A 25,363-nucleotide genomic window follows, 5' to 3' on the forward strand; every position below is an offset into this window, starting at 1 on the left:
AGGAATATCAACCACTGGGAGGTCCTGTCTTCTCAACCTGTCAGCATGTCATCCCTGCTAAGGTCTGCCTCAGTTTGATTGGTTCCATCCTTGTCTCCTGACAATCCTGCACGCCTACAATCCCAGCTCTTGCCATTTCAGTCATCACAATGTATAATATATACAGTTTTTCTTTTTTCCTATTAAATGCAAATAAAAGTTATTAAAGCATTTATAAGTGTTTACTCACATGATCAAAATCCAACAAAAACATTATGAAGGTCCAATAATTGGTTTGCCAGTCACAATAATAGATACACTCCAAGGTACACGAATGACATAAGGAAAAAAAAAAATAATAATACATTTTATTTATTTGTAGGCATCTTTCTAAACAATCAAGGACACCGAACAATAGACAAAACATAGATCATAAACAAAAGCAAAATACAAAAGTTAAAATCAGACAGAGCAATTGTAATCAAACAGAAAAACCAGTCTGAAACAAATGAGTTTTAAGTTTAGATTTGAAAAGTGAGAATGATTCAATATTTCTAAGCTCAGGTGGTAGTGAGTTCCAAAGCTGGGGAGCAGAGCAACTGAATGCTCTGCTCCTAATGGTGGTAAGACGGACGAAGGGGACAGTCAAGTGGATGGAGGAAGAGGATCTAAGGGTATGGGAGGGAATGGCAACATGGAGGAGGTCAGACAGATATGGAGGGGCAAGGTTGTGGATAGCCTTAAAAATCAGTAGGAGAATTTTGAATTGAATTCGGAACTGAACTGGAAGCCAATGAAGCTGCTGCAAAACGGGAGTGATATGGTGAATAGAGGGGCTTTTAGCATTGATGTGGGCAGCTGAATTCTGGACCAGTTGAAGCTTATAAAGAGATATGCGAAAAAGACCAAAGAAAAGGGAACTGCAATAATCCAGACGAGAAGTGACCAGGCTATGAACAAGGATAGCAGTGGTGTGGGGCGTGAGGGAGGGGCAAATACGATTAATGTTACGCAAGTGGAAATATGTAGACCGGGAGATGTTATTGATGTGGGAATGAAGGATGACACCCAGACTCTTAACATGCGGGGAAGGGGAAACAGAGGAATTATCAATAACAAATGAAAAATGATCAATTTTGGATAATGTTGATTTTGTACCAATGAGGAGAACCTCGGTTTTGTCACTAATTAATTTAAGAAAATTTGACGAAAACCAGGATTTGATTTCTGCTATGCAATTAATAAGTGAGGAGGGTGGAAAGAAAGCAGTAGGTTTGCTAGTGAGATAGAACTTGGTGTCATCAGCATAACAGTGGAAGCTAATGTTATATTTACAAAAGATATTGCCAAGGGGAAGGAGGTAAATAATAAAAAGGAGGGGCCCCAGGACAGAGCCCTGGGGCACACCTGAAGTAACAGCAGTGGGTTGAGATGTGAAAGCTTTAAGCTGAACAAACTGAGTGCAGCCTGAGAGGTAGGATCTGAACAAATCTAGTGGAGTGTGGGTAATGCCAATCGAAGATACTCTATTGAGAAGAGTAGTCTGACAAATAGTGCCAAAGGCTGCACTCAGATCAAGGAGGATGAGAATAGTAATTAAACCAGAATCAGCTGCCATAAGGAGGTTGTTAGTAATTTTAATAAGTGCCGTTTCTGTACTGAGGAGGGGACGAAAACCAGACTGGAACTGTTCATACAGATTATTTTGAGATAAATGAGAATGAAGTTGAATAGCCACTATACTTCTAAACAAACCACCTACTACACTTAGCAATATGTTATCTGCCTCTTGCTTCCTGATATCTATGTAAAATGTAATGATGAACTTGTAGATGTTTCCAGACACACAGTCAGAGGTTAACAAGAAATAGATTAGGGGGCTCAGCACATTACCCTTTGGAGTGCTTGTGTTGAGGGTCAACATGGAGGATTTGAAGTTGCCAGTCTGCACATCCTAGGCTGTGTCAGTTAGTAAGTCTAAAATTCAGTTAGATTAAGTCCCCAGTCTAAGAATTTAGTGATCAGGTTTCATGGTACAATGTTATTAAATGCTGAGCCATACTGTATAGACAGTACAATCATGTTTAGTTACATTCGCATATAATGTGAAAAGCACATATTGTGGTCGTTATGTGTGTCTGTCTGTCTAACTGTCTGTCCACATGAAACAATTTGGCTCCTAGTGGACCTATTTGATGAAATTAGCACAATTATTCTTCAAGGAATTTTTCGGGACAGTTCAATTTTTTCTGAGGTTTCTTGAAAAGGTCACACCATACAATGTTTTGAAATTTCAAAACATGCCATTGAAAAGCACCAGAGAAACATTTTGTGCAACTTCAATTATGGATTAGTTAACAATTTTAAATTTACTTTGACAGGGTTACATCAACTTGTATATTTTCACCCATTTGAGAAATTCTTTTGACAGCAAAAATACAGTACAAGTTAGTCTATACAAATTACATCACCAATACAGGTTAGTCAAATGCTGGGGGAGGCATACTGTAGGTGTGCAAGACTCTGGTACAGCCACTCACTTCTCCTGCCACTTGTGATAAGTTAACTGTAAAAGAAAAAGAAAAAAAAAGCAATAAGTAAACAAATATGTACTCAGTATTAACATTACTTTAAAAACGATAATGATTTCAGTATTTCTCTCACAGAATAATTTATCTGCAAAGCTCCAGATGTGCTCTCCATCAAGGTCTAAAGCAGCCAACATTTTACCTTAAGAATTCAGTGATTTTAACTTACATTGGGTGCTAAGTACTAGGGTGTTGTACCCTGTTAGCCATCTTGCCTGAAGAAGGGACCCGAGTTGCCTCGAAAGCTTGCATATTGTAATCTTTTTAGTTAGCCAATAAAAGGTGTCATTTTGCTTGGCTTTTCTCTACATTGGGTGCTAAGAATAATGTTTAAGAAAAATACTACTTTTATTCACAGAGCTTCCACAACCAATAACTAACAATAAAGCATTCATCAATGTGACATTTTTTATCACTTGAATGGAAATCTGCTGTCTGGGAAAGCTATTGAGCCACTACAAGCTTATCTGAACTATGTTTTGTCCTACATGGTAATGCAAAGTACAGCTGAAAAGCATGTATATGAGAGTTGGTCTTGTCTGCTATGGGAGGTGGATGTCTAAAGCGGAACACCATTAGCAGCAGTGTTATTTTTCTTTTATATAATTCCGAGGTATCCTGTATTTACTCAACCCGGAGGGGTTTAATTACAGTATATACCAGCATATATAAGCATGAGTGGCAGAAAAAAGACTGAAAGAAATGGAAAAGACAGCTAAAGCTCCATCCAAATCTAAACAGACAAGTTCAAGCTCAGGGTATGGCCTGGCAGAGACTGACCTGGAACAGATAGGCAAAAGCACAGATTTCCATATCATCCCCAGCCAAGAGCGAAAGTGGGAGTGAATGTGCAAGTGATTCAGACCGGAATAATTCCCCAATTCTAGAAGGCTTAGTGAAACTGAAAATGGCCTTACCTTCTGCGTTGTCATCTAACCCTCAAGAGCCAATAACATCGACTGTAATTGGGCTTGCTGCTTCACCCACAGAGTTCGGGGAAGACCGAAATGATCTGTTTGAGCTGAAGGCTCACCGCAATGGCCACCGCTGAAGACATAAAGGAGCTCAAGGATAATACAAAGAAGGATATAAGTGATAGAAGGAAAAAATGACAAAAATGATATAAGGAAAGAAATAAAAGACATATAAAAGACAAACGAGAAGCTGCTTCAGGATATTAAAGACCAGAAAATTCGTTTAAATAATCGCTTTGAGGAAGGGTTTAAAGGTATGACAGAAAAAATTGAGGAAAAAATACAGGAAAATTGTGTCTAAATTTGAGAATAAATTTAGAGCACTTGGCGCTCAGGTTGAAGACGTTAAGCAAACATTCATGACTCATATTGAAATAGTGGAACAACTGGCATCTACCGCTGACAAAAAAGCCACGGTTGCCAATTCTGAATGCAAAGTGTTTGGAGACAGACTAGCTGCACAGGAAGACGGATGCTGAAGGAATAATATCAGAATCAAAGGTCTCCCACAAAATCGTGAAAGTCCAAATCCAGTGAAAATCGTAGCTGAACTATTCAGTAAAATAACTGGAGACGATTTCAAATCAGACACAGCAATAGCAGCAGCTTACCACATACATGGATTGAATACCTCAAAGCCAATGTTACTTCTCAGACAGAAACAAGAAATTATATTTTAAAATAACCATTCGTATTTTCCCTGATTTCTCACCCTCAACAGCTGACAAATGTACCGCATTTTACAGAATGAAACAGTGCTTACAGAAACCCGAGATCAAATACAGCCACTAGTATCCTGCCAAACTGAAAGTAGACATTCAAAGCAAGTTCCACATTTTTACATCTACGGAGGAAGTAGGAACAGAGCTAAGAAAACTGATCCCGACACTTTTTGAAAGACGATCGTGAGTTGCATTGTGTCCTGGCATGGCAACGAAGATCTTACCTGCTGTAGGATCAAATCTCAATGAATCTCATTCCGTAATTATATATTCCATTTCCTTATTTGCCATGTTTATATTCTAATGACAATTATATGAGTATGTATGTATGTGGAATTTTTTTCTTCTTCATAGTGGACTGTTTAACATCATACCCTTGGTTTACTGTATTAGGGCTTACTATCAAATGTTATCTGCTTATCCAGGTCTACTGTTTAACATCATTCCCTGGGTTACTCTCTCTAAACTGTTTAAGATTACATTTTATGTTTATAGTATTTGGACTGTACTGTCAATAGATATCTTTATTTTAAACGTCATGCACCACTGCTTGTTTTGGGCGTGCTCTGTCTCTAGGTATGTCAGAGGACTGGGACTTAGTGAAGTGTGGTTTAGCCTCACTTGGGGAGGCAAAATGAGGGGGGCAGGGAGACTGGGAATCCTTATAACTGTAAGACCAAACATAACAATAGGCTTCATGGCAATAACCCCTGGAAAAATTGGAAATTAAGATCAAAGCTGTCTTATGTAATAATGTACTATCTTAAATTAAGATTACAGAATGTCAACAAAAGATCACTAAACAGTTAACTTTGTGAGCTGGAATGTTAAAGGTATCAATCATGAATGAAAGAGAAAGAAAGTATTCTCCCACCTAACAGGTCTCATTTGTAGTATCAGATGTAGTATCTGATCCTGAAGGGCGATATATTATCGTCATGGGTAATTTATTTAACTGTAAAGTAATTTTGATAAATATCTACGCACCCAATGTGGATGATAGGGCCTTCATCCAAAACGTATTTGCATCCATTCCTAATATGAACACTCATCCATATTACTAACCGAGAATGCTAAACCGGATGATGGACGCAGGCACATCCGGCCATGGGCCGTAGCTGCAAAGAGACGTACTGCGCAGGCGCAAAAAGAGTCCGCGAGAGGCGGATGAGGAGCCGCGAGAGGGGGACAAAAGAGGCCGCGAGAGGCGGATGAGGGGCCGCGAAAGGCGGACAAGACCATAGAAAAAAGGAGTGAGCACAGAAAAAAGACAAAAAAGGAGAAATGAGGCGCAACGAGCACCGAAAAAAGGAAAAGGCACATAAAAAAGTAGTCAAGCGCAGGCAAGGCACGAAACACATTGCACACGAAACTAGACCCAAAAAAAAAAAAAAAAGAGGCTCGCGCACAACAGCAAGGCAACCCCCCCCCCCCCCTACAGGCACCAGACGGGACACACACCAAGAGGGGGATTCAACAAGCCCATGGAACACAAAAAAAAGAACACAAAACCACCCCACAGACCCTACAAGCAAGGGACGGGACACACACAAAGAGGGGGATTCAACAAGACACATGAACACAAAAAGAAAGAAGACGCTCGCGCAACAACAATCCTCCCCCCCCCACCCACACACACATCCATAAGAAGTGACACCCAAAGCCACATATTCTAAAGTGAACGTCAACACCATCACACTAGACAGCATAGGTGTCAGCATAGGTGGATCTCCTTACAATAAAGCACTATTAACCGTTCAACTGCAGAAAAGGAAACATATTAACAGTGAGTGCGATCCTCCTTATTACTTATCCATATTTCGCATGCTGAGAAAGAAACAAGTCATGAATACATGGTCACGGGTACAAAACGAAAAGGAAAGGATAACAGGAACAAACACACGAACACGAAAGAAACAACAAAATAGACGGCTATGCAGCATAGGTGGATCTCATTACAATAAGGCACTATTAACCGTTCAACCGCAGAAAAAGCTCCATATTAACAGTGAGTGCAATACTCCCTTATTACTTATCCATATTTCTAAAAGAAAAAATGTCTCGACTCCAAAAACGCAAAGCTCAACTAAAGCTTCTAACTAACGATGTACCTAAAAGTAAAAACTTTATGAACTGCATTAGATCCTACAATAGTTCATTTGCTTTTGCATCTACCGGAGTAAATATCAGGCCACCAAAAGGCAATGGCCCATACTGCTTTCCCATATGTGCACAAATACTGCATCGCATTGGAACAGTGCACCCTGAAACAAATCAACAACGCAAATATGCACAAATCTACATCCTAGATCCACATGACGCAATCTATCAATCAAAGTGCTGCATCGCAACAGGCACGGATTCAAAACGAAACACCTCCCGTCTCAGACATACGTTAACGGCAAGGAAGGCTACAACAGTCTTCTCACACAGCACAGGCAAATCGATTACAGCTCCAAAACAACACGTCCCAAATACTACACATGCAACAACGCGCCTCTCAAACGGCACAAGCAAAACATACACCAGGAAAATTCATTCGGATTAATGAATGTCATTTGCAATCATTGTCATTCAGTTCATTTCCCTGAAGAAACAACTGGCAATACAAGTAATACATTTACACGTTGTTGTCAAAAGGGTCAAATTAGACTGCCTTCTTTACATTCATATACTGAATATCTACAAAAGCTTCTAACTAACGATGTACCTGAAAGTGAAATCTTTATCAACTGCATTAGATCCTACAAATCGGTATCCACTATGAACATTAACGGTGGCACTGCACGTGACATCCGTCTTGAAAAAATGTTAATTATTGATGAATGTACAATGGCATAAAGTCACTTACTCAACACCATTCATAAACTTCTACAAACGTTTATGAATAATAATATTCGATTTGGATGAAAGGTACTTTTATGAGGAGGAGATTTTAGACAGTGATTAGCTATTCTTCCAGATGCCATGCGCTCAGCTATTGTTCAGTGCACCTTAAAATACGCAGACAATTGGCATTGCTTTCAAAAGATACAGTTAGTAAAAAAGATACGATGTCCACAACCAGATCATAACAATTGCTTATTACAACTGAGAGATGGTACACTCACCAATACAGATGGACTTCAGCCACATATTATTACAATTCCTCAAGCCTTTATCTGCGACCACTTAGTTACAGAGAGATTTGGAACAGCAATCTCATTAGACCAAATGCCCCCTTTTAACACAACGCACTATATTATGTCCAAAAAATATTAATGTGCAAAACATAAATACCCAAGTCATTCCATTACTTCCTGGAGAGACACAACTCTTTCTAAGCTCTGACAAACTTGACTCTGATCACAACAATAACCATCTTCATTGACCTTACAAGTTCTAAGCTGAAATTACCTTTTACACTTAAACGGCGTGTACAAAGAAATTTTCAAATAAACCTTTACACTGTGCCACACACTTTATTGTTTGCTTTCTATTTGCATCATCTACACCGTCACACTATTCTATATCTCATTCATTCATCACGCTCTTTGTCATTCCCAACACCAGGGGTTGGCGAGCGAAGCGAGCAGGGGGCGGAGCCCCCTAGTAAAATGATAATGGCTGGTGACTTTAATTGTGTTTTAAATCCAGACCTCTATAGGTCTCCTGCCACAGGGGTGATGACATCTAACACTGCAAAAACAATTACACAGTTTGTAACTGATCATAACTTATCAGACCCCTGGAGATTCCTAAACCCAAACTCATAAGCATATTCCTTCTACTCACCTGTGCATCACTGTTTCTCAAGAACTTATTATCTCTTCACAGATAACAATTTCTTGCCCACGATTAAATCTTGTAAGTACGACGCTATTGTTATCTCCGACCACGCCTCTTTGATCATGGAGCTTAAATCATCGTGCCCCATATATTCACCTTACAGATGGCTCTCTTAACCCATCTGAACTGTATGGAGTTTATATCCAAGCAAATTGATTTTTTTAGAGACAAATACATCCTCAGATCTCTGCAGGAATCCTCTGGGAAACTCTGAAGGCTTTCTTAAGAGGCAGATTATTCCAGAACATCCCACTAGCTAAAAGAATTAGCATTTCATAGGAAAAGAATGGCTTTGCATTCAGAACTCAACCTTTTGACAACAAAAGAAACTGAACAACTCATTTTTAAATCAAGACATCATTACTATGAACACGGAGAGAAAGCTAACAAGATCTTAGCTCAACAAATACACAAGCAGGAAGTTCGCAATGCAATACCAGCAATTACCAACACAGACAGAGACAAAATCATTGACCATAAAAATATAATGCACACATTTAGAGACTACTATAAGACCTTATATTCTACTCAGATTAAAGAAGACAAGACACAACCTAATGCATTTTTGGATGCATTACAGATATCACAACTAGATACTCTCTGTGCAGAAAAGTTCTTCCTTCAATAATATCACAAGGCCAAACTGGATTTATTAAAGGCAGACACTAATCTTCCAATCTTCGTCGTCTATTTAATGTAATATATTCACCCACAAAGTCTAATAGGTTTGTCTGGAGATATTATCGTTGGATGCAGAAAAAGCATTTGATATGGTTGAATGGAACTACCTTTTCACCACAATGGAAAAATTTGGGTTTGGCCCGAACATATGTGCATGGATTAAACTGCTGTATACGGGTCCAGAAGTTTCAGTTTGTATTAACAACATTATTTCAGACTACAGTACTTCAAACTAGAATGTGGTACTAGAGAAGGATGCTCCTTGTCACCACTGCTTTTTGCAATCGCCACAGAGCCACTGGCAGTTCACTGTCGAAATGCTTATGAGATAAAGGGGATTATCAGAGGATTTGAACAAAAACGTTCATGATATGCAGATGATATGGCACTATATATATATCAGATCCACAAAATACTGTGCCTACAGTCCTAGCAGCACTAACAGAATTTCAAAAGATTTCCGGTCCCAGAATTAATTTGAATAAAAGTGTGCTCTTTCCAGTGAACTCTCAAGCACACAATATTAGATTGGACACCTTCCCTTTTATTATTGCAGATCAGTTTAAATACCTAGGGGTAAACATCACAAGTAAACATAAAGCTCTTTATCAACAAAATGTTGCTGTCTGCTTTGAAACACTTAAGCAAGACTTGCATAGATCAGGGGTCGCCAGCTCCGGTCCTGGAGGACCACCATGGCTCCAGGTTTTCATTCCAACCCTTTTCTTAATGAGTGACCTGTTTTTGCTGCTAATTAAATTCTTTTGAACTAATTTTAATTGACTTGTTCTTCAAGACTCAGATCCCTTATTTGTTTCTTTTTCCTTAATTAGCAGCCAAACAATAATGAGATACAAAATGAGCCAAAACAACTAATGTCCATCATACAATATCTGAAAATAAAAAGGGTGGAGGTCTCAGGAATGCTGATCTGCTCAAGTCCCCAAAACATTTTAACAGTGCTCTTAGAAAGAGAAAATCAACAATTTTGGAAATGTCGTCTAATGCACCACAAGAGCAGCAACAAAGCCATGAAATTAAAGATTTAATTAACGACAAGAATTGGCACCTAATTAAGCAGCTGGTTGGAGTGAAATTGGTTGGAGTTTGAGGCCCTGACATAGTTTGTCTTCTGTTGGCTCCCTCACTTCACATTTCATTTCTCTTTGGGTGCCATTTAAGGAAAGAAATGAAGCAATTCAGAGGAACAACGAAAAAATTCAAGGGAACAAATCTTAAAAAAGCAATTAAATTAAAATGAATTCACAAGAAGTTAATTAGCACCACAAACAGGGCACTCATTAAAAAAGGGATAGAATGAAAACCTGCAGCCACGGAGGTCCTCCAGGACTGGACTTGGCGCCCCTGGCATAGATGGTCCACCTTCATCTCACTTTAGCTGGAAGAATTAACATTGTCAAGATGAATATCCTTCCTAAGCTTCTTTTTCTATTTCAAAGCATTCCAATATACATCAACAAATTATTTTTTAAGAAATTAGGTTCAATCATAACCTCATTTATTTGTAATTCAAAACACCCACACATCTAAAGGGTGACTCTACAAACACCTAAAGCAGAAGGTTGCATGGCTCTACCTAACTTTCAGTTTTATTACTGGGCGGAAAATATACAAGCTATAAAAACCTGGACATTGACACAAACGGATGAACATACACAGGCCTGGTCCACAATAGAAATAAAATCCTGCAGCATGTCTTTATAATTCTTGCTTTGTACCCCAGTAAATACAAGTAATCGCCAATATACTAATAACTCAATTGTACTTCATTCACTCAGACTATGGAACCAATGCAGGAAGTACTTTAAGATAGAAAAGCTTTTATCTGTGGCACCACTGCATTATAACCACCTTTTTCCTCCATCTCAAACATACACAGCTTTTAATGTCTGGAAAACATTCAGGATTTAATAACTTAGAGATCTGTACATAGACAACGTCTTTGCATCCTATGAACACTCCAAATTTAACCTTCCAGCAACACATTTCTTTCACTACCTCCAAATTAGAAACTTTGTTAAACAAAACCCGCCCAACTTTCCTCACATCCCACCTACTTGTACTCTGGAAAAAATATTGCTCAGTCTTGATGACTCAGACAGAATTTCTGTAATATATAAAAACATTTTAAAGTCCCTCCCTTTCAATGATTCCAGAGTACATTGGGAAAAGGATCTCTCACTCAACATTTCGGAACAGGAATGGAAAGCAGCAATGCACAGAATTCACTCTAGCTCCATATGTGCAAAACATACAATCATTCAACTTAAAATCATATATCGAGGACATCTCTCTCATTTAAAATTGTCCAAAATGTTTCCAGGGCAAGATTCAACCTGCGAACATTGCAATCAAGTTCTAGCCTCATTTGGTCATATGTTTTCGGGGTGTACCAAGCCTGGGTGTCATTATCACTCCTAATCCATTAACAGATGTGTTTAGTGTACTCCCAGATGGGCTTAAAGTGGAAAAGAACAAACTGTGATCGCCTTTACTACACTATTGGCACGTAGACTTATCTTGCTCAACTGGAATCCTAACTCACCTCTTTTCAGTCAGTGGGTAACCGATGTTATATACTATTTGAAATTGGAAAAAATTATTCACTTAGAGAATCTGTGCAAAACTTTTTTAAAAACTGGCAGGATCTAATTAATAACATGTTGTAAGCACTCTGCTAATTCAGTAATAGTACAAGGTTTGTATCGCTTCATTAGTCAAAAGTCTGAAGACCCGGTGAATCTCTGGAAGAAACTTTTTCCACTTGGGACTTTCATTTCGTAAGGTAAAGGTTTTGTTGAATTGCACATATTTCACCTTAAGGGTTTTGAGTTACAATTTGATATATAAGAAATGCAAAGAAATCCCAAGATTGTGGCCACAAATATTGCATCAACACCCACCTTCCGTAATTAGCCACATTTCACTGTAGACAAAATAACGGGGATGTCAGAGAGTGTGTGTGCTGCTGTCGATGAGTATCACAGACATAACAAGAAAGGCTTAAAGAGCAGTCGGTAGGCAAGATTAGCAGCTGTAACATGTCTTTAAAAAATTAAAGAAAATTTTTATTCATACAGTCTGATTAAACTTCAGAGCCGCCGCAACTCCGGTTTCCTCCCACAGTCCAAAGACATGCAGGTTAGGTGCACTGGCGATCCTAAATTGTCCCTAGTGTGTGCTTGGTGTGTGGGTGTATGCAGGGCCGGATTTATATGAAAAGAGGCCCTAGGCTATTCCACTTATGAGGCCCTTTCACCTTCCATTTTTAAGTTTGTAAATTACATGAGAGATAATAAAATTTTGCTAACAATTTGAATGTAGGCCCCTCTTGATCTTGAGGCCCTAGGCTGAAGCCTAGTTAGCCTATAGGAAAATCCGGCCCTGGGTGTATGTGTGCGTGTGCCCTACGGTGAGCAGGTGCCCTGCCCAGGGATTTGTCTCCTGCCTTGCACCCTGTGTTGGTTGGGATTGACTCCAGCAGACCCCCGTGACCCTGTAGTTAAGATATAGCGGGTTGGATGATGACTGACAGTTGGGATAAGAACTAAAAGCTGTTATTATAAATTTTATTTTAATTCAGTTAGTCTTTTCTGGTATTTTACTAGTTTCATATAGCATTAGAGGGTCAGCTCAAGTTGGATGGTTAGGAGACAAAGTCAGAGGCGAGATTGCGTTGGTTTGGACATGTGCAGAGGAGAGATGCCGAGTATATTGGAAGAAGGATGCTAAGGATAGAGCTGCCAAGGAAGAGGAAAAGAGGAAGGCCTAAGCAAAGGTTTATGGATATGATTAGAGAGGACATGCAGGTGATGGGTGTAACAGAACAAGATGCAGAGGACAGGAAGATATGGAAGAAGATGATCTGCTGTGACGACCCCTAACGGGAGCAGCCGAAAGAAGAAGATATAGCTCTAGGTTTTTGCATCAGTCTTACTAATTATTTTATTTCACTTTATCAAAACTTTTTTTATTAATAATATTCATATTCATTTTACATTGATCTGAACTTACCAGCTGGTAATGCTAAGATTACTTCTGTCAAGTGAGCTTTGATGTTTATAAAGTATGGAGAAACTTGTGTGATATTATTGGTCAAATTTTAAAACCTGGAGATAAACAAGCCAGTGGATATCTTTAAAAGTAATATTCAAAACAAGAAGCCATGCTTCAAGATAAATCAATCAATTTGTATTACACAGAGAGCAATATCACAGAGTACATAGTACAGCAGCGTGTACATTTTATCCATTGCATGCAACTCTAATATATATTTTTTTCTTTTCTACTTAAGGTAAAGACTCAACATGAATGTCTCCAATGGGACAGACAATGGTGACAACACTGAAAATATTGTGAAGACCTGGGTTCAGCTTGTAGACTTTCTGAGCACTTCATTTTTCAGCTGTCTTATCATAAAAACGATACAAGCAGAAGCCGAATTGAAGCAGCAAGTCAGATACATTCTTCTAAACCACCACCTTATCTCTGTCACATTCTATTTTGGCACTGGGTTTATATTTCATTGCTTTCGGATTTTCAGAGCTGATGTCCCCAGAATTGTATGTTGGATGACCTTCTCCATTCATATAACATTTGCAAGAGGAATTCTGCTGACTCTGACACTTATGGCTGCTAACACATATCTGGCAGTTTGCTGGCCTTTAAGATACAAGTCTTTTGTACACACAATAAAAAGGAAAGCATTAATTATGATGTGGATACTTGCCTTACTACATCCACTGTGCTCCATGATTCAATCATGTACTGAGGTTCCAGTGAGCTACTTCACAGAGAGAGATCTGACTTGCCCAAGTGTCCTTGATTCCACTCTCTCCAAATCCATTGCCATGCTCTTCATTTTCCTGCTCTTAATAGTAATAGCACTCAGCTACTTCCTGATCTACAGGGAGGGGAGACGATCAGGACACTTTACCACAATGAATGTCAAAGGTAGAAGGACAATCCTTATTCATGGGCTGCAAATAATCCTACATATTGTCCCTACTTTTATCATTTTGGCCGTCCCAAAAACGCTTCAAGCATTCAGGGTATTTAATTTTATTATCTTTGCTGTTGCTCAGGGCAGTAGTCCTATCATTTATGGCCTGAGATGCAGGGATATTAAGAGCAGATTGCCAAAGATTCCTATCAAATGCTGTTCCTAGGAGAACTTAGAAATACCATATTCAAAACAGTGGTGTGTACCTTCAGGAATACTGATGACTCTACTATAGAAAAGTTTTAAATGCAGAATTATACCAATAATGACAACTGAAAATAGCCAAGAAAAAATGTAAACTTTCATGCTTATGTTTTAATGATGAAGTGCAAGCAATACAAAAAAATTATACTCTCAATTTAAAAAGAATGTTCCTTAAAAGATTCAGATTTCTGTAGTGGAGGTGCTTATTTCTGGAAAGAAAGAAAGAAAGAAAGAAAGAAAGAAAGAAAGAAAGAAAGAAAGAAAGAAAGAAAGAAAGAAAGAAAGAAAGAAAGAAAGAAAGAAAGAAAGCTTTGAATAATTAAAACTGGGTCAAGCTCTTCCTGTATCCATTAGCCTACTATCAAAAACACTAGTCTTTAGAAGGCTCACATACAAATATGGATGGAAGAGATGGAAAAATAAAGGGCAGGAAAAATGGAAGCAAGTTCAGTTCAATAAAATAATTCAAAACAACTCTATACTTTGTGGTATCATAATTGTAATCTGACTACAGGAACAGATAAGTATTCATAAAAATGATATTTATTAATGCATTTATTATTGACCAAAGTGGGTTATAAAGTCTAGTAAAGTCAAACTGAACATTAATGATAATTTTGATATTTTTCACAATAACATTTTGATCACTAGCCCAGGATAAAAGATGGCCATGATTTCACTGTTAAATGCAGAAATAAATGTAAGTCACATTCATATTAAAATATGTTAAAAGTAACCAATAGTTTCATTCTCATCTCTCAAGCAAGGTGAGGGTCTCAGTGATGAGCATTAGCCAAGTGATGGTATTCGCATTTTGGGGCTGACCATCTTTGAGATGGCATCCATTCCAAGGAAAGCCAAGTATGCAGATGAGGAGTTTAAGAATGCCTCAGCTTTTATTGCTACTAATTGTGTTCATATCAAGGCTTATTAAGGAACGAAATGAAATTCCCTAAGGTGTACAATCTCCACCACCATGGCAAAGTGATGGCATCCCAGAATGGGGGTGTGATTAGGAGAAAGGGCCTGCCGGGTCTGAAACATAACAGTGGGTCGTTATTAAATATCTGTGCTAGTCATGGATTGTTCATAACAACCACCATGTTCAAACGCAAGGAATCTGATAAGTGTACCTGGTAGTTCTGTCATCTAACCTGAGGCTGTATGTTTTGGACACTTGGGAGAAGAAAGGAAGAGAGTTGTCAACTGATCACTACATGGTAGTGAATGACCAGGGAAGCACAAATAAGAAGTTAAGGTGTCCTGGGAACATTTGGACGAGGCTTCTGCTTGTGATGAGTTCAACTCTAACTTCTAAGGAAATTTCTCTTAAGAGATATTGAGTCCAAATCGATACTGTTCAAGACCTCAGTCATAGACATGGCTGCTAAAAGCTGTGATATTAAGGAAGTTAGAGGTAAGGAAAACTGAAGACTGTTTGTGGAAGCATAAGGTCAAGCATGGCAAAGGTTTGGAGAGGCCATGGATAAATACTGTCAGATGGCCTTGAGGCTGTTCTGGCAAACACCTCAGAAGGGGAAAGTGTGACCCTACACAGACCATGTTAAGTGGGGATGAAAATGTGATGACCTCTTCTGGGTAAACTGTCAAGCAATGACACTTTAAGGAACTCCTCAACCTGGTGGACATGCCCTTCTATCATGAAGAAGCATTGGATACATCTAGTTATGAGTGTTTGGGAATCCCATTACTGTTGCTGCTGTCACTATGGTGGTAAGGCTTCTGGGGTGGATGAGATCTAACCAGAGATATTGAAAGCACTGGACACTGTTTGGATTGCATGGTTAAGGCGTCTAATCTGTGGTGGTTCCCATATTTAAGAAAGGCGACCACACAATATATTCTAACTAAAGAGGGATTACATTTCTCAGGCTTCCATGTAAGGCCTATGCCAGGGTGGTGAAGGGGAGAATCCATATAATACAATACAATGGACACAGGAGAAACAATATGGATTCCATCCTGGCTGTGGAACAACTGATTAGCTGTTCTCCCTGCTGTAGTTGCTGGAATGTGTGTGGGAGTATAACAACTCAGTCTACATGTGACCATGTCCCTCAGCATATATTGTGAGAAACGCTGTAGAAATATGGGGTAACAGGGCCTCTGTTGAATGCAATTCATTCCCTATATAAAACAGTGAGAGAAATATCTTCATAACTGGCATTAAGTGAAATTTGTTCACTGTGGATGTTGGACTCTGTCTTGTCACTGTTCCTGTTTATGGATTTCAAGACAAGATATCGAAGCACAGCTGAGGATGTCAGAATATCCAGTTAGGAAGGCTATGGTGTAGCACCACTGCTTTATACAGAGGATATTGTTCTCTTTGTCTCTCCTGACTGTGACCGTCAGCATGCATTTGACTGATTTGCTGCAGAGTATAAAGCATGAAGTCTGAGGTCATGGGTAATGATTCTCCCTCTGAAAAGAGTGGATTGCTCACTCCAGGTCTGTGTGAGAGGGGGGTGGGGGGCAACTGTTCTTAGTGGTGGTGTTAATATCTCAGGATCTTGTTCATGAGTGATGGGAGAAACAATATGGGTTCGGAGTGGCAGCAGCTGTTCTGCAGGCACTGTACTGGTCCAAAGAGGAAAAGAGGGAGCTGAGATAAAGAATAGAACTCTCAATTTACCAGTTGATCGACACTCCTGCTCTCACATGTGGTCTTGAGCTGTGGTTAATAACCAAAAGAAGGACTGTGAGTACAAGGGACATAAATTAAGCTTATTTTTAGGGCCATAGGGTTGATACTTTATGTTAGGGTGAGAAGCTCAGCAATATGGGACAGCCGCAGAGTAAAAATGCTGCTTCTTTGGATCGCCAGCAGACAGTTGTGGTGGTTTGGGCATGTCACAAGGATCCCCCCAGGTGGCTCCCCTAAAGCTTCTCTTGGGAAATCCCACTGAATGAATACCCTATGGCAAACCCAGGACATGATGGTGGGATCATATGAATACGTCGGCTTAGGAATGACTGAGCATTCTCCAGCAAGAACTGGAATCTATAGTCTGGTCTGACCTACTCAGCCTGCTACCCCTATGACCCTCACCAAGAAATGTAGTTTGTAGTTCAAGTTTACATAATCTACAGTATATCTATTGTTTCACATATTACATATGTGAAAAAAATCAGGCAGCAGAACGAAAAAGGTCTGGGGATGGCCACCCTGTATACTGAAAAAACAGAGCAAAGAAAGCACATTTTACAAAGCAGAGTTCACAATTGAACTGGCTAACAGATTGAGACTGCTCTATAAATATGCTGGGTAGTAGGAAGCTCCGATTGCATGGGAAGTGAGGTACGTTGAACATTTACTGAAACAACTGCATTTCTGGCAAACTTCAGGGAATCGTCATTCCATCGATCTCATTTAAAGAAGGCCAGCGTTTGCCTAAATTGAAATTGTAGAGTACACAAAGGATCCAGGTTGATCTCAGCGGGCGGAGTGTCCTTCAACGACGCTGATGGTCCAGGCATTGGGGCACCCGTGGTCATCGCCACGACTTCTGCTGCATCACACTCTGTCGCCATGTGACCCTTTGATGCCACCAATATACACACCATGGGAACAGTTTGGGATAGTTTATCTCCGTCCATTGCCAAACCCAAGAGTTAGGTAGAAGAGGTGGGAGTGATACCGCCTTTTATTCTTTAACAAGTCTCTCCCCAGAATCACGGGAAAGAGTGGATTTTGCGAATCTTCACTACTTGTAAAGGTTGTACGGAATTGTCAAAACTGATGGAGGAACGATACCATCGTGTCTCCCCGTGAATACAGGTTAGACTAGTCTTCCCTTTAAGAAACTGTCATGGTAACACATAATGGTGAGCTACAATATGTTGCTGCCGGTGTCTATGAGTGCAGAGACCTTTTGTCCGTTTACAACAACCTCTCCTGTCCAATGGAAGGTTAAAGGTTTAGCGATTGCACAATGCCTCATGTCTGTGATCCCCCTGCATACCGGATCTTTGCCGAGCAGAGAGCCCCATCGCTTGTCCGGAGGCTTCAGTATTTGCTCCATATTCCTCTGGTGGGGCTCATTTTAGGGACACTTCCTGTCCAGGTTTGACGAAGGGACCGTTTTGTCCTCCCAGATTGCGAAACTGCCCTATAGTGCTCAACAACCTCTATGAGGTCGCTCATAATTTTAAAAGCTTGTCCCCAAACCGGCTGGGGAAGATAGTCAAGTAAGGTGTTTAACCTTCTTATATAATACATTACCGTGGCTGTCCGTTTGTCTGTCCAGGATTTTAAATCATCTGTAGCTTGCAAACCGTTTGACCTATTGACCTGAAATTTGGTACACATATACTACGTGACGACTACTATCAGCCTTCTGGGTGATGACTGACCTCCAAGGTTATTCCTCTTTTTATTTTATTGTAGAATCAACTCTCGGCAGTGCGCAGCAGGGTGGCCATGTGGCGTATACGTACGGGCGCCGTTCTCATCCCTACCACTTTCGCTATCACTTCCTCTACCTCTTCATATCTTAAATCAATCTTGAGGCAGATTGATGACTTAAGTGCCAGCTTAAGTGAAAAATGAAGAATAACGTACTAAGTAATTGCAACACAAACACTGACTTAATCAGTTTTAACACAAAAAGATGCCGATGGAAGAAGAGAAGAAGCGGGCTGCTAGGGTGGAGAAAAGAAGAGCTGCTCAGGAAGCAGCAAGCGCATCAACCTCTGAGCAAACGAATGCTAAACATACAGAGAAAATTAAGTTAAGTGTGTACGTAAAGAATTACAGTCCTATCCAGCTCCATATTTATAAACTACCTTTAAAGTATTAAAAGGTTTAAAATTTCGTATTATGTCATTCACAATGATACGCCACATGTCAATACATAGCACTGGTGTTCACTTTCTTGATGTATGCATATGGACATAGATAGGGGAGGCGAGAGGGTTTACGGCAGTCCTGGCACAATGCTAAAGAAAATTTGCAAAGGTAAAAATTACACTTTTTTTTTTTCATTTTATGTTTCTGTACGAAGATCAAATCAATGTCATATCACATAAGTGCTAAATAAGATTTCTTTGAGTGGCACTAAAACCAAAACAAGTCTCTAGTATCGCTGCATTTAACTCGCCAGTCTGCCAGGTAGCTTACAATGTTGCCTGCTCTAATATAATGACAAAATTCTAGTGTAATAGAATAGAAGTGTAACGATCATCCCTACCCATTATTCCAGTTTGCAGTATCTTTGCTAATGTATGCAAAGAAAGCAACATAATCATCCAAGTAATGAACAGTGTCCATTTTAAGTGAAACAACAGCTATGGAGATCTTTTATAGAGTGCCAGGAGCAAAGGTGTAGGTAAGGCAGCATTTTACAACCTTTTGTTGTAGTTTATGTTGTTTGTAGTTTATAAAATTATTCACCTGTTATTTGTTTTCTGCATAATGTTTTAAATGTTGAGCTTATTACATGGGCTACATAAATGCCAGGTAACACAGTTAGTATCTTTATAATCTCAAAAAAAAAACTTTGAATGGGTTTACAGTCTTTCAAGCATGGTTGTATATGTGCTCATTAATTGTATAGGGGCCTGGAAATTGTGTGTGTTGATTTCAAATAAAAACAGTTTTATTAAAATGACAGGTAAAAACCATGTGGATGCTAACACATGGGATTCATATGCAGAGATTACTCTTGTTATTGTTCATTTACTAACCTAGATGTCTGCTTTTCAAATTTGATTGTCAGTCTTTGTTTGCATTTACTCATTTTTCATCTTATTTCTAGATACATGTGCCCTGTTGCTGGTACTGTACTTATTTGAAACCCAAATATAATCTTACTGCAGATCTACTGTCTATCCAGCAGGGGGAGTATGAATACCATAAACTACAGACTGCAGTTTTGCTGTATTATTACTGAACAACCATAAACCCATCATTAACAATCAAAAATGTTACACCAATTCTTCATTCATATCAAAATAATAACATGTTAAAAGTGAGATCAATGTACCATTAGGAAGCACAACTAAGTAAACACGGTAATCAGTACTTTACAATCAAAACAGAACACTTCCTTCAGAATCAGTTGTCATGATCATTCATTTTTGTCCATTCTCCTTTGCTTGTCATACTTCTCTGACATGAGAAGGTAAGAAACTAGGTGAGGACAGGAAGTAGGCAGAGAGTTTTGTGCATGACTTCAAAAATGATAAGTTGCCTCTCCCCAGTGTGGATTCACACCATTAAGAGCGGTTTTGGACATTCACACCCCCTCCATTCTCTTATTACTCTCCTTCCGGTTGGTAAATGGCTCAGATTAAAAAAAGACCAAGACTACCAGATTTCACAAAAGCACGTACTCACAAAAGCCCTAAGAGTTATTATCTACAATAACTTAATGAATTTGTGTAATTATGTTTTGGTCAAACTGGCTACTGATCAGATGTCAAAGAGTGAAGAATACTGATTTCCATAGGTTTTATGTTTACATTGATTTTTATTGGAGAGGGCTTCAACAATGTCTGAGTGTCTGGGCTTACGAATGTCCTGGATAAAAACCAAGATCCAGGCCTTTAATGACCTCTTGGGCACAGCCATCAGCAGTGTTTCTTTCTGTGAGAGACAGTGTCGACCTTGTCAAGAGGTTTACTTACCTCGGCAGTGACATTCATGTCTAAAGTGACTCTTCCTATGAAGTCAATAGACAGATTGGGAGAGCATGGGGGGTCATGAGGTCGCTGGAAAGGGGTGTGTGGTGCTCCCGATATCTATGCAAAAGGACGAAGGTCCAAGTCTTTAGAGTCCTGGTGCTTCCTATCTTGCTATATGGTTGCGAGACATGGACACTATCCAGTGACCTGAGACGAAGACTGGACTCCTTTGATACTGTCTCTCTTTGGAGAATCCTTGGGTACCACTGGTTTGACTTTGTATCGAATGAGTGGTTGCTCATTGAGTCCCGAATGAGGCACATTACCTGCATTATGAGGGAGCGTCAGTTACGGCACTACGGTCATGTGGTGCGATTCCCAGAGGGTGATCCGGCTCGTAAGATCCTCATTGTTGGGGACCCAAGTGGCTGGACCAGGCCAAGGGGTCACCCACATAACACCTGGCTGTGGCAGATAGAGGGTCATTTCCGGAGGGTGGGACTGGACTGTGTGTCTGCCTGGGGGTCTGCCAACCAGGATCCCGAGTTGTTTCGTCGTGTAGTGGGTGTGGCAACACACTGTACCAGAGCATGTTCCCCAACTTGACTTGACATGCTTCAACAAAGAAAATTCAAAGCATCGGACATTGTTATGGCAATAAAGAATGTGTTAGTTCATCTTATATTTTGATGTTGATGAGGAATGTATCTAATATAAAATAGGCTTTAAGAAATATGCAAAGGCTACTTCCAGAGAAACATGTAGAATCGCCTCACTATCTGAGACAGCAATGTCCTTTGAAAGTCTCCAGAGCTCCTCCTAGTGACTCCTGATATTCCTGAGCCACAGTTCCTATCCTATTGTGCCCATTCACAGTACCTGGACTTTCCTTTTATTTTTACATTTACATGAATTTGCTTAGCAGACACTTCAATCCTAAACAACTTGCCATGGAGATCAATATAATCAAGTAAACATCAGTCTAGGACACTGTCTGGGAACAAGGGTACAAAACTGATCATCACAAGTGAAGAACAAAATAAAAGCTACTTACAATTCCTGCGTTGAAAAACCTAACATACCAGGTAGACAGAAATTCAGTTTTTCTAAGGCTTGTCTGTTATAACCAGCAGGATTTGCGCAGTCTCACAAATTCTGTCTTGTGTAGGACGTAACAACAATAATAATTGTACTCGGGGAGCTCAGAGCTCACATTCTTGCAAGTGTTCTGGTAGAAAACACCATTTAAAAAATCAAAAAAACAAAAAAAAACACCTTGCCTCGGGTAAAAAGGTAAATCCCTCTGAACAGTATTAGTATCTATTCTCTCTCTAGCTCTAGCTCTGACTTTGAAAGTCTCTTACAAAATTAACCCCCCCAGCCATATTTCTTCACCCAAACTAAATGAAACTGATCTAGCATAATTGAATATTAATTTTAGGACCTTCCCTACAAAGAATTCGCTTTGCAAAATCCTGGGATGTTTAGCAAGCATGCAAGTAAGCTATGATAACTTGTGGCAAATTCTTTTCAGCTAAAAACTCAGATTTTATGGCGCATCCACACAAAGCACTCTATCATTACACTGTAATGTTTAAAAGCGTAACTGTAAATCTGAGAAGAAGGCAGGAGACTGCATTGGGAGCTCGCTCTGAGACACTCAACCTAGAAACAGATATGAAAAATACAAGCTCAGCCTCACTAAAGGGTACAGTTTGTAAAAAATTTGTTTGATGTTTTATATATTGTGAGATATGGCCGGCTATTTATCCCGGCCAATATCCCCCAAGCCGCCAGATGGAGCCCTCCTTGCAGCATGGAGGTACCCCGAATGCCAGCAGTGAATTATTGACACTGGACTTTTAATGCACAGCCCTGCTGGATACCACGGGGGCCGCCAGGAGTCACTGCAGGGAGGCCCAGGGATTGTTATTTGCACCATAACCCGGAAGTGCATCTTAATCACAGTAACACAAGGAATGACGTGCTTCCGGGGTGAAGAAAAAGGATTTTTTTGTCCCATGTCATGTGGACCGAGAAGGTGAAACACTTCCGGGTCAAGGACTATAAAGGACTATGGGAAATCCCAGACGGATGAGCTGAGTTGGGAGGCAGGGTGGCTAAGCGTTTGGGAGTGGAGGATTGTTTATTATTGTAGTGTTTATTGGAGTAGTGGTGCTTTGTGCACTTTATTATTGTAATAAATAATTATTGAACTTTTTATCTGGTGTCTGACATTTGGTCTGAGGGTTCAAGGGGTTGACAGCGTCTCTATTTGTCACAATATATATATGTTGTAACAGAAGCCCGGACCACAGACAGACATCATGTCTTTGCCACACAACACACCTTTATTTTCCTACTTCTTTTCAGTACACACAGTGCACCAATCACCACAGTACTCAATCCCTTCTTCCTAGCTGCCTCCCCTCCTCTCCCAGCAAGCTCAGTCTTCTCCCCACTCTGGCCGCTGAGTTGTGGCAGCTGTCTCCTTTTATAGAAGTGCTCTAGCTGCTCCATGATCACCTTCCGGCTGCAATTCTGGGTGTGACGGCAGCCCTGCACAGGAGGGCTCAGCCGTTCTCCACGCGCCCCCTGGCGGTGTCTATGGGCCACAGCAGGGTTGAGTTTCCCGGCTCCGTGGCAGTGTATCAAGCCAGGAGGGCTGCCCACTGTCGTCCCGGGGGAAGTATTGCCCTATGCAAGCTCCTTCCCCCGGTCCATCTCTTACGGAGGTGTCCCGGCTGGGTAAGCAACCATTACAATATATATATATATATATATATATATATATATATATTTTTTAAGCAGCTTCTCATTAAACCGCCACCGTAAAAACTTGCTGAGTCATACTGTGTTCTTTCCTCTACTGTAGTCTTGGTCTGTGTTCACAGCTTTTATGTGTTGCTCATGAAGACATTATTAATAGAACATCTGCCTCTTCACCTCCTCCCCCACACATTTGCAGCACAGTGTATAATGTGGACACTCCCTCAGGTGGAAACAGTTTTAAAAAAAATTGCAATTGTGACAAAAATAAATACTTCTTAACATTATGAGGTGAATATGTGCAGCATTCTAAAACATGAAAATAAGCCTTTAATGTTGCAAATTATGCAAAGTATTTCTTTAAGATATAACCAATGGTTGCATTAGAAAGTCAAATGTCATTTAAAAGTACTTCCAGGAGAGAGTGGGAGGTGCTGATGGGGCCTTGGAATCATATGGGAATAGGAAAAATAACCTCCTAGTTTAAAATCTGTGCATAGAAGTCTCAAGGCTGGGAGTGAGCCTTGCCACTAAACTATGCACTGTGAACTTGGCTTTGTCTGTCTGATGACACAGCCTGTTTGTGGGTCACTCCGCACTGCTGGCGGATTCCATGCTCTTCTGTGTTCTGAGCCAGGTCTTGTGACGCAGCACTGACAGCAGGCATTGTGTCAGTTGCAGGCCTCACTGCACTGGCTGAGCAACAAGGAAGCAACAGTGAAAGGACTATACAGCAGCCCCTGGCCAGAAAAGCTTCAAGATAACAGGAAGGTAAATGTTTTAATCAAAGGTTAGCGTGAAGAAAGGCTACATCGTGTAAAATACAATATAAGGTTATGCATCCAGTAACTGGAAATATTTCTAATGTGGTAGAATCTGGCACAATGTATTCATTTATGGTGGTGGGGCAGGGAAAACATGTAGCTGAAGCTGAAAGGAAAAAAGACGGCCTGCATATATGTTTGTTTATTATATAGACCACATACATAGATACAACTACACAATATTAACATCTTATTTTTTTTGTGCTCTCTTCTTCACTCCAACTCTAGATAACATATAAGTAAAACGAGGAGAGAATTTTGTTTACTTTCTTTACTCAAAAGTAGTTATTGTGTGTAGTGATTAAATAAAAAGACTGTACGCCTGCAGATTGTTTTCACTTTGCACAGACTGTTGCTGTCATGCAATGGCAGTTCACTGAAAAGGCCTTTGCAAAAGCACACTGTTCAAAGTATTTGTTCGCAGCATACTGTAGGCACCCAAGTGGCCTGTGTTGTGCCTTAACCGATACATCATTAATTCTGTTGAAGAACATGTTGCAAAAGTTCAGATTACCAATAGTACTGTATTGAAATATTTGGCAGAAGTACAGTCGATCTTCATGCATACATTTTGCAGTCTACTCCACAAACTTATCTTTATAAATTTGCAATCCAGATATAATGATCTAGCCAAACAAACCATTATTCTTCCCCAAACACATGCGTATCAGGTTAAGTGGGAACTTTTAAATTATTCCTGTGGCAGTGAAGTGGGTAAGCCCAGCAATGGCCTAATACCCAATCCATGGCATCTCCCTACCTGGTGACAGATAAGGCCGAGACAGACTCTGGTCCACGAAAAACGAACTGGATTAAATAAATTTAACAACAGACAGATGGTATCACATGATGAAAACTTTAAGAATGTGTCTTTTTTGTGTATCTGCAGCACAGGCAATTCATGTTGCTTTATCAGAATTCTGGTCTTCTTTCAAAAAGAAAAAGCTTCACTTACTATTTATGAATTTACATATGGAAAATATTACACAAAATCTTAATAGTAATGCCTTTTTAAAACTTAAAAAAGTTACGTAAATTAACAACATGCTTAATTCAGTTCAGGGAAATTGGGGTGCTGTGCTTATCCTAGCAGCGTCAGGAGGAAGGCAAACAATAACCCATA

The 25,363-nt window shown here is 39.8% G+C and overlaps 2 protein-coding genes across 3 annotated transcripts in view; both read left to right on the top strand.

Annotated features, from left to right (window-relative positions):
• Positions 1-12,705: 12,705 nt before the first annotated feature.
• Positions 12,706-14,212, top strand: LOC127526711 (probable G-protein coupled receptor 148). Its single transcript, XM_051923033.1, has one exon. It carries the CDS (start codon positions 13,101-13,103, stop codon positions 13,959-13,961), a length of 861 nt encoding a protein of 286 aa, XP_051778993.1. The 5' UTR covers positions 12,706-13,100; the 3' UTR covers positions 13,962-14,212.
• A 9,790-nt stretch (positions 14,213-24,002) lies between these two features.
• Positions 24,003-25,363, top strand: part of zbtb38 (zinc finger and BTB domain containing 38) — a 37,897-nt gene continuing 36,536 nt past the window's right edge. Inside the window, exon 1 of one of the 2 annotated variants that reach the window (XM_051923017.1) lies at positions 24,003-24,206. The gene's annotated coding sequence lies outside the window, so the exon portion shown is untranslated. The remainder of the gene's footprint in view (positions 24,207-25,363) is intronic. The other variant, XM_028794666.2, reaches the window with a different exon arrangement.

Source organism: Erpetoichthys calabaricus, chromosome 2 (assembly GCF_900747795.2).
Source record: "Erpetoichthys calabaricus chromosome 2, fErpCal1.3, whole genome shotgun sequence".
Classification (NCBI taxonomy): Eukaryota; Metazoa; Chordata; class Cladistia; order Polypteriformes; family Polypteridae; genus Erpetoichthys; species Erpetoichthys calabaricus.

Coding starts and splice junctions, on each gene's coding strand:
- LOC127526711 (XM_051923033.1), top strand. CDS start 13,101: ATGAATGTCTCCAATGGGACAGACAATGGTGACAACACTGAAAATATT.